Below are 13,335 nucleotides of genomic sequence, written 5' to 3' on the forward strand. Positions count from 1 at the left end.
CCAATCATATTCAATTAAATTTTTATATTTAAATTGTTAAATACGATGATGTATGACTCTAACGCACCAATTTTATTTTCTTAGTTTAAGGTGGAAAGTCAGACCCGCTATATTATCTTTTTATCCTAGACATTTGCATATCTCATACTTCCTAATGGTCATGCAATATGTTATGCTCTATCTGAATAGGTATTCCTGATGCTCCTTTTCCTTATAAAGACAGGACAACAAAGACTGCCTCAAGCAACTATTTCAAAAAGACTTCATAAATTACATTGATGGGCATTTCTGCTACAATAATATATTTACAGTACTTATTGTTGGCTTTTACAGGTATTCACAATGTTGTGCTACTAAAGATTGTGAATTATTTTATGAACAGAGATAAATTATGCATTCTTTTTGAAAAGCTTTATATACTTTTCTGTGCTCTCTTAATTTTTATGTCAGTATTCAAATCATAAGGGCAAATAAAGATGTTAATGACCCACTTTACTAACCTACATGTCGAGAAAAATCTTTGGTGGCATTTGAGAATGCCGGTTGTGGGAGCAGTCTCTAAGATGTTGGTATACATTATTGACAACGAGACTGGCATAGTAGTTAATAAGACTGAAGTTTGAGATGGCTGTTTAGTCATAAAACTGGATTTCAATTAGGATAGAAATGAAAGATGAGGGTTAGTATATGATATAAAAAAGAAACCAATCATATTTGTGGTTGGGAACAAGTGAAATAGATGTGACAATGAACTTAGTGTACTCAGAACAAATTGATTCAGTTAACAATTAGGATAATCAGGGCACCTGAGTGTCACAGTGGGTTGATAGGCTGACTTCGGCTCAGGTCATGATCTCACAGTTTGTGGGTTCGAGCCCCATGTCGGGCTCTGTGCTGACATCACAGAGCCTGGAGCCTGCTTCAGATTCTATGTGTCCCTCTCTCTCTGCCCATCTCCCACTCACACTCTGTCTCTCTCTCTCAAAATAAGTAAACATTAAAAAAATAAAAAAAACCAATTAGGATAATCAGATTTATGACATTGAAGAACATTCCAAAACCAATCATATAATCAAGAGAGTATAACTATTGTAACATATATACTAGCAAACAGTGTCTTAAAATATATGAAGCAACACTGGAGAGAATTGAAAAGATAAATAGTACCATAGTAATACTTAGAGACTTCAATAAGCCACTTTCAAAAATGGATAAAAGTGACCATACATAAACAACAAGAATTATAGGTGAGTACTAGGGAAAATTGTACATCAACAAATTAGGTAGCTTAAATGAAAGTGACAAACTCCTAGAAACATAAATTATCTAAACTGACTCAAGAGTAAACAGAAAATCTCAACACACCTATAGCAAAAAAAATTAAATCAATAATCCGAAATCTCCTAACAAAGGTACTCTAGCACCATATGGCTTCACTAGCAAATGCTATGAAGCACAGAGAAGAATTCACACCAATTCTTTTCAAACTTTTCCAGAAAAGAGAAGAGGAGGAAACACTTCCTGGCTCATTCTGAAGGTCCTGCATTACCTGATACCAACATCAGATAAAGACATCACAAGGAAATAAAACACCAACATACATAGTGTACAGAGATGCAAAAATCACTAGTTACAGCAAAACAAATACAACAGCATATTAAAAGGTTTATATATCATGACCATGTGAAATTTATCCTACAAATGCTAAGAATTAAAGATAAGAAAACCAATGTAATATACCACATTAGTAGGATGAAGTTAATAAAACAAAACACGACACTGACACCAAAAATCATTTGAAAAAAATTTAACACCCTTTCTTGATAAAAACACCAGGAAACTAGGAACAGAAGAGAACTTCCTCGACACAATAAAGCCCAGTTTTAAAAACCCACAGTCTACATCATACTCATCTTGAAAAATTTAAAGCTTTCCTTTAAAATAAAAAATAAGACAAGGATGCCTATTTTCACCAGTGCCTTTCAATTTTGTACTGATTTGTAGCAAGAGCAATTAGACAGAAAAGAAAAGAACAAAAGCAAAGCAAAAGAAACTAAAATAGGAAAGGAAGAAGTAAACTATCTCCATATATGTTATGATTCTATATATGGACATCACAAAGAATTCATAAGAAAGCTACTAGAGTTAATAAACAAATTCAACCAAGTTTAAGGGTACAAGATGAACACCCAGAAATTAGTTATTTTTTTAATATATGCAATGAAGAATCCACAAAGAAAAGTAAGAAAGCAATTCAATTTATAAGAACATGAAAAGAAAAATACCTAGGAATATATTTATTTAAGGAAATGGAAGACTTTTGCCCTGTACACTATAAAACATTGTTGAGAGAAATTAAAAAAGCCACAGGTAAATGGAAAGACACCCATGTTCATGGATTGGGAGATTTAATAATGTTATGATGTCAGTACTACCGAATCGATCTACAGGCTGTAAGTTCTATCAAAATTCCAACTGCTGTTTTGCAGAAATGGAAAGGCCAATCTTACAATTCATTTGGACTGCAAGTAGCCCAGAATAGCCAAACCATTTTAAAAAAGAGCAAATCTGGAGAACGCATACTTCTGGTTTCAAAACCTACAAAGCTACAGTGATCAAAACATTTTGGGTACTGACATAAAAACAAACATATAAACCAATGGGATAGAATGCAGAGTCTAGAAATAAATACATCTGTGGTCAACTGATTTTTGACCAGCCTGAAAAATCCATTCAATAGGGCAAAAAAATACTTTTTCTGGGACAGATGTTGCTGGGACAATTGGATTTCCACAGCCAACAGAATAAAGTCGGAGCTTTCCCTCAAAACATATACAAAAACTTACTCAAACTGGATCAATAACCTAAATATAAGAGCTAAAACCATAAAACTCGTAGTGAAATACATAGAGATAAATTTTGATGACCTTGGATTAGGCAAAGAATTCTTAGATACAACATCAAAAAACACAAACACAAAATAAAAGTACATAAAAGGACTTCATAAAAATTAAATGTTTTTGTTCATCAAAGGATATAATACCAAGAAAATTAAAGACCCACAGAATAGAAGACAGTAGTTGCACATAATATATCTGAGATGGGTTTAAAATCCAGAAGATATTAAGAATGCCTTCAACTCAATAGTAACAGGCAATCCAGATTAAAAATGGGCAAATAACTTGATTTGGCATTTCTCCAAAAAAGATATGCAAATGGATGATAAGCACATAAAAAAAAGCTCAACATAATTATTGATTAGGGAAATGCAAGTCAAAATCACAATGAGATAATCCACATCTACTAGGAAGACTTTTAAAAAAACTGAAAATTATAAATGAGGGGAAATAGGAACACTTAAACATTACCAGAATAAATGTAAAATGGTGTAGTCACAGTGGAATTCTTCAAAAGATTCAACATAAAATTATTTTATGACCCAGCAATTCAATTAAAATAATTGAAAACTGAAAAACCTAAAGTATATAGTTGAACACCAATGTTCATTGTAGCATTATTCACAGTACCCACAAAATGGAAACAACACAGTGTCCATCAAAAGATGAATGGATAAACAAAATGTGCTACATATATTCCTGGAATATTATTCAGCTATAAAAAGTTCTGATATATGCTTCAACATGGATGAAACTTGGAAACATTACGGTAAATGGAATAAGCCAGATCAAAAGGACAGTTGATGATCCCAGTGGCATAAAATATCTAGAGTAGGCAAATTCATAGAGAAAGTTGATTAGAGTTTACCAGAGACTGAAAGAAGGAGAATGGGTATTATTGCTTAATGGCTACAGATTCTGTGTATAGGGTGATAAAAATAGTGGTGATGATTACACAATTAGTTAATGATTGCACAATGTAGTTAATGCCCTTTAGTCATACACTGAAAGTGGTTAAACTGTCGAATTTTATGTCACATATATTTTCCACAATAAAAATAGGCTTTTATAAAAAAATCTAATGTAGTTTTCTCATATATTATATGTGTATATCAAATAAAGCAATCATGAGCTAGGGACTTTTACTTTGGTTGTATGTAATATATTCTGTATCACTTGCATTTTTAAATAATTGCATATGCCTTAATCAATACATACATATACACACACACTCACACATACCATTTGCTAAGTAGATCTATGGGATATCAGTATAAATACAGTTTGGAAACAAAAATAAGGAATAAATTCTTAACTTATGTAAAAGTAGAAATAATCTGAATATATTTTGGACAAAACAAACCAAGAATCTGTCACAAAACATTCTATATATATATTAAATGGGGTTTTACATAGTTGAATAGATAACAAAAAGTTGTAAAACTAAGTTTAAACCTGCTAAATCACAAAGTGGAAAATTAAAATTATCTGAGTTTTCCTTCCAACACCAACAATAGTGCTTTATTAGTAAACTTTGGTTCTACACATCATGGATTTCAAAAATCATGACTGTAGAATTTCAAAATATAAACTATGATTTTCAGATCATTTCCATGTCTTATAAACTCTACCAATGCTGCATTCAAAATTCTCTGTTCGATTTTCTTGTATGTTTGATGTGGTTTATATTATGTATAATACATTTCATAAGTTGAACTTTAAGTATTCATATTATTACAATAGATATTTCTAGGCACTGAGTTACTTCCAGTACTAGGAATGTAGAATAACAGGAAAATAGAAGTGGTTTCCAATCCATAATCAAAAACTTTACAGTTGAGACATTTTATCATCCATTAAATTACCCCTGTGACATTATAAACTCAGCTAAAGAAATCATTCCTACTTGTCCTCAAAATAGTATTTCATTGCACTTTTGCAAAATTTTAATTTGTGACCATTATTCCTGTTTAGTTAAGGGTGTGCACATGTGTTCTCTGAATCTCTCTGTATAAGAAGTAAATATCTGCTCATAAACAACTGAGTATTGCACACTCACAGAATCAGACACTGGGCCTCAGTCTTCCTTACAAACAACATTTCAAAAAGTGAAAATATGTACAGTATTTTAATCAGTGCCTGATTAATCTTGTTTGAATATTTGCATGAATAGAAGTTTTAGATTTAGGTGTAGGGGACCCAAGGTGAAGACTTAAAATGATTAAGTATAATTTTAGTTCTAACACACTAAAAATCATGTTCCTTGAAACACAAGAGTGGGAATGTCCTAAAGAAGCGAAGAGGTCAGGCTATGTTATTATCAAGAAGAGCGTCAGAATAGGAAAGAATCAGCCCCAAGACAGCAGGAGAAATGTAAAGATAAACAGGAGAATGTTCTTAAAGAAAAGTTAGCAGGTTTTCCTGAGAGAGATCTTGAAAAGTTAAACTCTGCACTGAGATCCAGGAAAGCCATTTGTATTCCTGAAGCTTTCTATTAGAGGACAAAAGTTGTATGTAACAGGAACAGATTTGCAGATGCATATTGTTCATTTTGTGTCTTTTTTGTCATCATAACCATTTATCTATGCATGTATACATGTACACACACATAAACAGGATTGCACCAGGGAATTATAGTTGCCAGGAAACAGAGAGAACGAACCATTTGCCCAGAGTCACAAATTAACTACATTCCAACTTGGTGCTTCTGCTTCAGGCACGCATTGGGTGTGTTGGAGTGAGTGTATGTTTGCATCTCTTTTAATTGTTGTTTAGTGTAGTTAGGCTCTGAGCAGATTTCAAGTGCCATCTAAAGGCTAATAATCTGCAACCTCTCTTTGGATGGTTGGATCTTCAAATAGCCTAAGAGATAAGCTAAATTTCTTAAAAGACAGTTTTCTGGCTTTTTAAAAAATTAAACTACATATTGCTTTTAATGATTGGTAACTAACAAAATTGTAAAGGAACAGAAATAAAATCCCTAATATTTTAGAGAATCTGAATTCATTTGCTAATGGCAATGCTAATACTATTTTTTAATTGAACTTATCACTTACACAAATACAGTGATAAGTTTACATACATTTTCAAATTTTATTTCTCCTGTGATAAAAGGGAAGGGTCGGCGATTGGCCAAATTTGCTCAGCTCCAGAGTTTGAACTCAGGCCTGCTTGATACCAAGGGCAGCCTTTAAATGCTAGGCTTGGTTACTGCTTAAAAGGATAGCATTAACATATACTGGCTACCGAAATGACTTCCTCTTATTTATGCTGGTGTTAAATCAGATGTCTGGTCTTCTTTATTTACCTTTTATTTACTTTACTTCTTTATTTAGTTTATTTGCAATTGTGCAAAATTGGAGAAATGGGCACTTACCATGAACTATAAGGCCCCAAATTATTAAACCTCTTTGCCCTGGCTCTCCAGAAAAGCAATGAATCAATTTGGATGAATTACCGTATATGCCTACCTTGGTGCTTTCTGAAGGTCCACTAGGAGAAGAGGTCCCTCATCACTTTGTCTGACACTGACGCACAAAACTGCTGTAAAGCTTATAAACAGCTGTACAGCTCTCCCACGGAAGTAGGTGCATTTCAGTCATGGCAGAAATAGTTCCAGTATTATAAAGCGATTGTGATTCCTTATGGTTTTACATTACATAAATGTAAAATAGTATTATTAATCCTTACAGTCATCATTTCACCATTCATACCTGAAGCAATTGATATTTTCACAAATCAGGCACTGTACAAATGCTGTCATAGTAAAACATTTATTTGTTAAAGTGATATAGATTATTCAAGATTCTACAGTCTTAAATCATGGATGGCAATGTAACATGGATTGATACAGAACTTGATGCCAATGTAGGCTTTTTTCTTTCCTTCTTTAAAAAAAAATACTTGTAGGCCAGAAGAAAAAAAAATTTGGCTTTAAAAGAGGATGAACCATGGTCTGATAGAGCCAGCTCCGCCACCGTCCGAGACTTCTGCTTCGGCTCCTGTGAACAATTTCTTCTAGGACACCAGTTCAACAATTAGCCTTTGTGAATTGAAACATTTTTAAATTTTATCCAGTAAAAATATCAGTGGCAACTTTTCTCAGGAGAGAAAGAAGTAGTGCTCTTCAGATTAACTCCAGCCTCTAAAAAAGAAAAAGAGAAAGAAAGAGAGAAAGAAAAAAAGAAAGAAGGAAAGAAAAACAAAGAGAAAATACATAGGTAATAAGATCATTGTGGCAGCAATTTAGAAGTTACTGAACTATAAACACCCAGGCAGGATTTTTTTGCTACAAAATACAAGATTTACCCCTAAAATACGATCTAGACATGCACATCAGCTCTTAAAACATTATTTGGTAATTTCAAATTGATAAATATATAAAAGAATCTCATTTTTAAAAAAAATCTAAATGTTTTAAGCCTAAATAGTTATGAAAGACGAAAGCAAAATGTGGGAAGACATTTTCCCTTGCTTTGTTTTTCACATTTATATTCTCAGGTTAAGAAAAAAACTGTTATTCATTAATGCATACCATTTAAATTTTAACAAATAATCATACTGGTTTTAAAACTATGAGCATATTAAATCAAATTTGTTCATCACACATAAAAGCTGAGTGATCTTTACTTTTTAAATATAGACTGCTGAGAGTTTTGTGTCATACTGAAATTTTATAAAATTTTATACATGAAATGTAGGTGAAGACTATTATTCCTCTTCATAAATTAATTCCTCACCCACAGAACAAATAAATGTGTAACCTGACAATAATGCATAAGAACATTCCACAGTTAATATGATTTTAAGTAAAATATTATATAAAAATGATTTAAAAATACTTAAATATCAAACTGTAAAAATATTTTCCTCTAATGTGGGTTTTCAGTATCATAGATTTAAGACATGCCTATAAATTCTATTTTTGACAGAGATGAAAAATAATTTTTGAGAAATATATAATATCATAAATATGAAGTAGAAGTAATTTTCTCCTTCCCATTCAAAAACAACTACATGTTTACAAGTTGGGGGTTATAAAATGCATGGCACAAATGAATCATGAAATATAAAAGAATATTCTGTATTAAAATGCTGATGTAGAACATATTTGGTATAGAACAGACTTGATGTGATAAAGGTGGGAAAATATTGTAGAGATGTTTTATTTAAGAAAATATTTCATCAGGGGTGCCTAGCTGGCACAGTTGGTAGAATGTGTGACTCTTGATTTCGAGGTTGTGGGTTTGAGCCCCACATTAGGTGTAGAGATTACTTAAAAATAAAATCTTAAAGTAAAGGAACAAAATGTTTCATCTACATAGCTGAGGTTATTTTTGGTACAAATAATAATTTTTGAAAATTATTTAGCAAAAGAGTCACACAATGATTGAACATTGATAGGTAATAGACCTATAACCTATTTATAAAAAACAATTACCTTGGAAACTACTGAAATATAGATCTCACTGTTATTCTTTATCTGGAATGTCCTAAGAAAAACATTACAAAATCACTTTAAATTACAATGGGATTATATCTATATTCCTATCTATTGGGTTCACAGGATTTTGGTGAAACTGGATTACCAAGAGTTTATTTCTGTTTGTATTTCCAATGATATGTTCCTTTTGACAACAAAAAGATGTAGTTGTACTATACCAAAGTTCACATTTCAGGAAGCAGTAATATAAAAAACACATGATACACTTAGAAGAAAAATAGTGGGCAGTATAACTATTTTGATTTTAGAAATAATAAACCCTTTCAGAATAAAGAAACTATTTTAATATCAAGTTAATGATTGTATAAGCTTACATATTTTAAAGAGTTTTTATTCATTTCCAAATTATATAAATGATTACTGACAAATATGAAATTATGGATTTTATAAAAACTGTTCATTTCAAATATTAGACAATTAGCAATTTTGGAAATGATGGTCTGAATGTGCCTGCCTTATCATTGAAATGATGACATAATATGAAACTGAAAAGAAACTTGTAATGTAGGATATTAAAAATAACATTTTTTATTTATCAATAGGCAAACTCTTGCAATGATCCCATATAGATCTAAATATGAATACCAAATTACAAGAACATCACAAAAGAAAAAAAAAGCAAAATAGACTATAATAGTTATGCTAAAATGTTACAAGAACTAACAATAATGAATTTGAGATAGGCTTAGGATGTTTTGGTGATGGTCCTTATTTAACAGTGAAAGGGTATGATGCAAAATACTGTAGACAGATAGTCTTATTAACAGTCCTACAAAGAAAAGAAAAAATTAAAGTACCCCAGTATTAGGAGAAGGAAAAATGTCCTGATTTGAATGGCTTGTGGGAAAATGCTGTTACTGCCTTACTCAGAATGCAACTAAGAATTATGAATGATTTTTATTTTGTATACTTATAGTTATGATACCTACACAAGAAGGAAATTATTTCTAGAAGTCATTTACTGACATTAGGGTTCTACTGTTTTTTCTGATTTACCATAACATTCAAATAAATGCCAAATGTTTGCTTTCTTTATTATAAGAATAGTTAAATGTTTTCTGCATATGTGCCTGTGTGCCTGTTCTATCATTCTTATTTTTAAAAATTTCACTTGAAGGGAATATCATAAGAAAGAAAAACTATAGAACCAAATATTTTATAGTGGTCATTTTTACTGTGAAGTAACATTGGAAAGATATCTGGATCATAAATACACATTTGCTTTGCTCTTTTGCTCTTAATTTCACATTTTTTCCTAACCTTGTGTTAAAAATGTCACTGTTTCTTTATAATCAGCATCACTAATTTTTACTCATTTATACCTTAATAGTTTCCATAAAAGAACTGAACTCTTATCATGGTTATTGCATCTGTAGTAGGGATTTTATGATAAAGTTTATATTTGTTCAATGCCTTAATTGATGCTAAACAGAATAATCAGAAGTCAAATTAATTAGAATCAGGAAGCTATTACCTTGAAGGCTGGGGCAAGCAATTGCAAAATTAGGGGTATTTCTTGTGCGTACTTATACACACAGTGCACATATTTTGTTAGTCTGAATGTAGCAAATACTTTTAAAGAAAGGTTTACTTAAGACATTTTCACTATAAACGCAACTAGTCAACTGTTCCTATTTTAACTCCTAAACATGGCATATCAATTGTTTTACTCAGTTTAAGTACAACAATCTTTTCAAACACAAGGTTACTTTATATGTGAGTGCCAGTTTACATGTAATTACTACCAGTTTTATCAATGACTCCTCTTCCCTTTGCTTTCAATTCATCTTAGTGTGATTAGAATTCTCTAATTTTACTATAGAAGGCTCATATGTCATAGACTAGATATTATCCAAATGTACTCTATTTCTATACATATGCAGTAAAGGTCTTAAGGGGGAAAATTGGTGTAGGGTGTATTCCTGGCTAACTGAAATGAAATATTACATGTATTAACTCTTCATCCTTGGGAAAAATTATCTTAGCAGATACGTCAGTATGAGGAACACCTAAACCACTGACTAGATGAAATTTTTCTGTCCTCTGTGTACTTTCCTATTAGAGTTTGATGTTATATTAGGGATTGTGGTATAGTTAATTTAATATTGTTGCCATGATAACAGTTTTGTTATATTAAAAACTGTGTTCTAAGATGTGTGTGTTTCTTGCTTACTTTTACTGTATATATACATAGGTAGCATTTTACTTTAAATTTAATTTTGCCTTTGGGTAGTAAATAACATTTGTTACCATCCTACAGGAAATATAAACTTAAAATAAAAGTTTATACCCCTTCTTCTCCTCTTACTCCTCACCCTCAACAGAAGAGCCAGGAAGCTGTGAGCACATCTCCACCAGCTCCACCTCACTCCTCTCACCCAGGATGAACTATTGCTGACAGCAGGAAAGACCATGAGAAGACTAAGTACACAGGTCAGTCTCCTTGAAGGGGCCTCACTGGATGTATTGACAGGTATAGAAATGATAGGCTGGCTATGGTAGAAATCATTTACCAAGTACCAAGAATAGTTACACTGAGATCTCACGGTGACTTAAATTTGATAACAGAAATGTAGCAAGAAGGTTTTTTTTTTTGTTTTTATATTGTTATTTTTGGTTTTGATGAGTGAATGATGCATTGCCAGTAACTTCTGTTAAAATTACTTTTTGCCTGTGGATGTGTTTTCTTGGTAACGCTTGTAGGAAAGAAAAAAAATAGCCAAAGGATGGAAAAAAAATTTCTAGGACAGTCATTTGTTTCATAAAGGGAACTACAGAAAGACTCAACATATTTTTTAAAGAGTGACATTCCACATATACACATTCATTATATAAATCTGATACACACCACACATATGTATTCATGAATTCACTTCATGTAGAAATGACAAATCACAGAAAGATTATGCACTAGATTATGGTATGGTAGATTATAACAGATATGTATTTACTTTTACATTTTTTTTAGATTTTTGAAGGTTTCTATACTTAACACTAAGTACTTTAGGACAAAGAAAGTCATGATTGGAAATCTTACATACTTACCTCATTGGCAAAACCTGTGCTATCTAGAGAACTATGCAAACTCCCAAGGAAATCACTTTTATCCAAATTTGACTTGTAATAATGTAATCAAATAAATAAACACAATACTAGGTAACATGTCCCATGAAATGTAAATATTTGGGAAATTAATTCATGATTGAAAAATGACTCAGATGGACTCCCCTGATTCCAGTCCTTCATATGACACTTAGCACCCTCCTGGACTGTGCTTCTGGTAGATTAACCATTTACTTTCTAATTCCTTCCTAAAGATACTCTCTTTCAGAACAGCTAGATGCCCAAAGTTACATGAAAAATGAATTTTTGGAAACCAAAGGTGGGGGTAGAGAAGGAGAGGGGTGGTGAGGAAAGGAGGCAGAGAGAAGGAGAGAGAGAGAGAGTTTCAGAATGAGAAAGCAAAGTGTTGGGTGCTAATGATACACTGCGCCTTAATGCAGGTCAGTTGAGTACACAGAATAGAACTCAAAAGTATGTGCCAGACGCTGTGTTATTGATTGTTTCCAGTGAGCCATCTGGTCGTTTTTTTGCAACATGGGATTGGGATCCTGAAGTCAGTAGAGACATGATGCGTGAAAAACAGTGTTTGATTCAGGAGTGGAATTCATTAGGGGAAACCCTGAATGATTGTCCAAGTTATTCTTTTTTAAATACAAAATGGTAAAGAACAAAAACAAAAACAAGGCCCTCTTTTTACTACTAGAAAATAAATCAGTGGCCTTTTTTAGAACTTTTAGAAGCAGAATATTTTTTCTGTGCCAAAACTTAAGCAAATGGCTGATGCTTCCAGCTGTTTGAACAGATTGCTAAAGTGCTATTCTGCTCTGGAAGCACACTTTCTGATCCAATTAAAATGCAGGAATCAAATACTCATTTGAAACTTCAAAAAAAAAAAAAAAAAAAAAACCAAAAAAAAAAAAAAAAACCAAAAAAAAACAAAACAAACCCACACACAAGAAGAGTAATCAGTTGCTAACAAAAGAAATTCCATGATTATTTCATATGTAGCCATTTGCTCCATTTTATAGTGGCTTCATTCATTGTGGATAACTCTGAAACACTTCTGTTCATCCACTGTCAGTAAGGTATAATTTATCATTTCAGCTCCTATTAGGATATGGGGGTCAGAGATAGGAGTGAATACATTCTAATCAAGTTACTCTCTTCAAACGGAGAAATATTTGTAAAAATGCACATTATATCATGAATAACTACAAAAGTAACTCCAAAGTCACAATAGTATTCCCTTTATTCTTACAATATGAATCAGAAATGTTCAGTTAACCAGAAATATGTCTCCATTAAGTAAATGGAAATCTATTTAACCAACTGAATATTAGTTTGTACCATTGAGCACTGAGTAAGTTTTAATGGAAAATTTTAAGAAGTTACATAAACTTGCAAAAAAAATTAAAATTTTATTTATAAAAGAATATGCCCACTTAAGTGCTGAATTATGAGACAGGTAACAAAAATCTCACCTGTGTTTCCTGGACAATCTGGTCAACATTAGTCAGCAAAGCATCTGGGAATAAAATTTTCAGTGTCATAAACAAATATGCAAATTCAATTTTTAAGAAACAGACCCTAAAACTCTTCTCACTGAAATCTTGGTAAGATTTCTCTTAATAAAGATTTATTTAGACTTTTTTTTAACTTACCAGTTTTTGGGCTAATTGCTATTGAGTTTTATAATTGCGTATGACTACTTCCTGACATATAATACTATAATGGTAGAATTTGAAAAATATTGTCCTAGTTGCTAAAGTGAGTGATTATTATTATGCAATAATAATATTCCAGAAAGATGTCAGGAGGAGGTTCAGGCTTCTACTCATTTTTCCCTACTCAAAATTAACTTCCAGCTAGAGC

The 13,335-nt window shown here is 31.9% G+C and overlaps 1 protein-coding gene across 2 annotated transcripts in view; it reads right to left on the reverse strand.

The window, feature by feature from the left end:
* Positions 1-6,656: 6,656 nt before the first annotated feature.
* LRFN5 (leucine rich repeat and fibronectin type III domain containing 5) overlaps positions 6,657-13,335 on the reverse strand; it is a 129,924-nt gene continuing 123,245 nt past the window's right edge. The window contains exons 3-4 of one of the 2 annotated variants that reach the window (XM_039222550.1): positions 12,945-12,988; positions 6,657-7,041 (exon numbers count right to left, since the gene is read on the reverse strand). In XM_039222550.1, the coding sequence (XP_039078481.1) occupies positions 7,024-7,041; positions 12,945-12,988 (62 nt within the window). In that variant the 3' untranslated portion in view covers positions 6,657-7,023. The remainder of the gene's footprint in view (positions 7,042-12,944; positions 12,989-13,335) is intronic. The other variant, XM_039222551.1, reaches the window with a different exon arrangement.

Source organism: Hyaena hyaena, unplaced genomic scaffold (assembly GCF_003009895.1).
Source record: "Hyaena hyaena isolate Hyena2069 unplaced genomic scaffold, ASM300989v1 scaffold_1149, whole genome shotgun sequence".
NCBI lineage: Eukaryota > Metazoa > Chordata > Mammalia > Carnivora > Hyaenidae > Hyaena > Hyaena hyaena.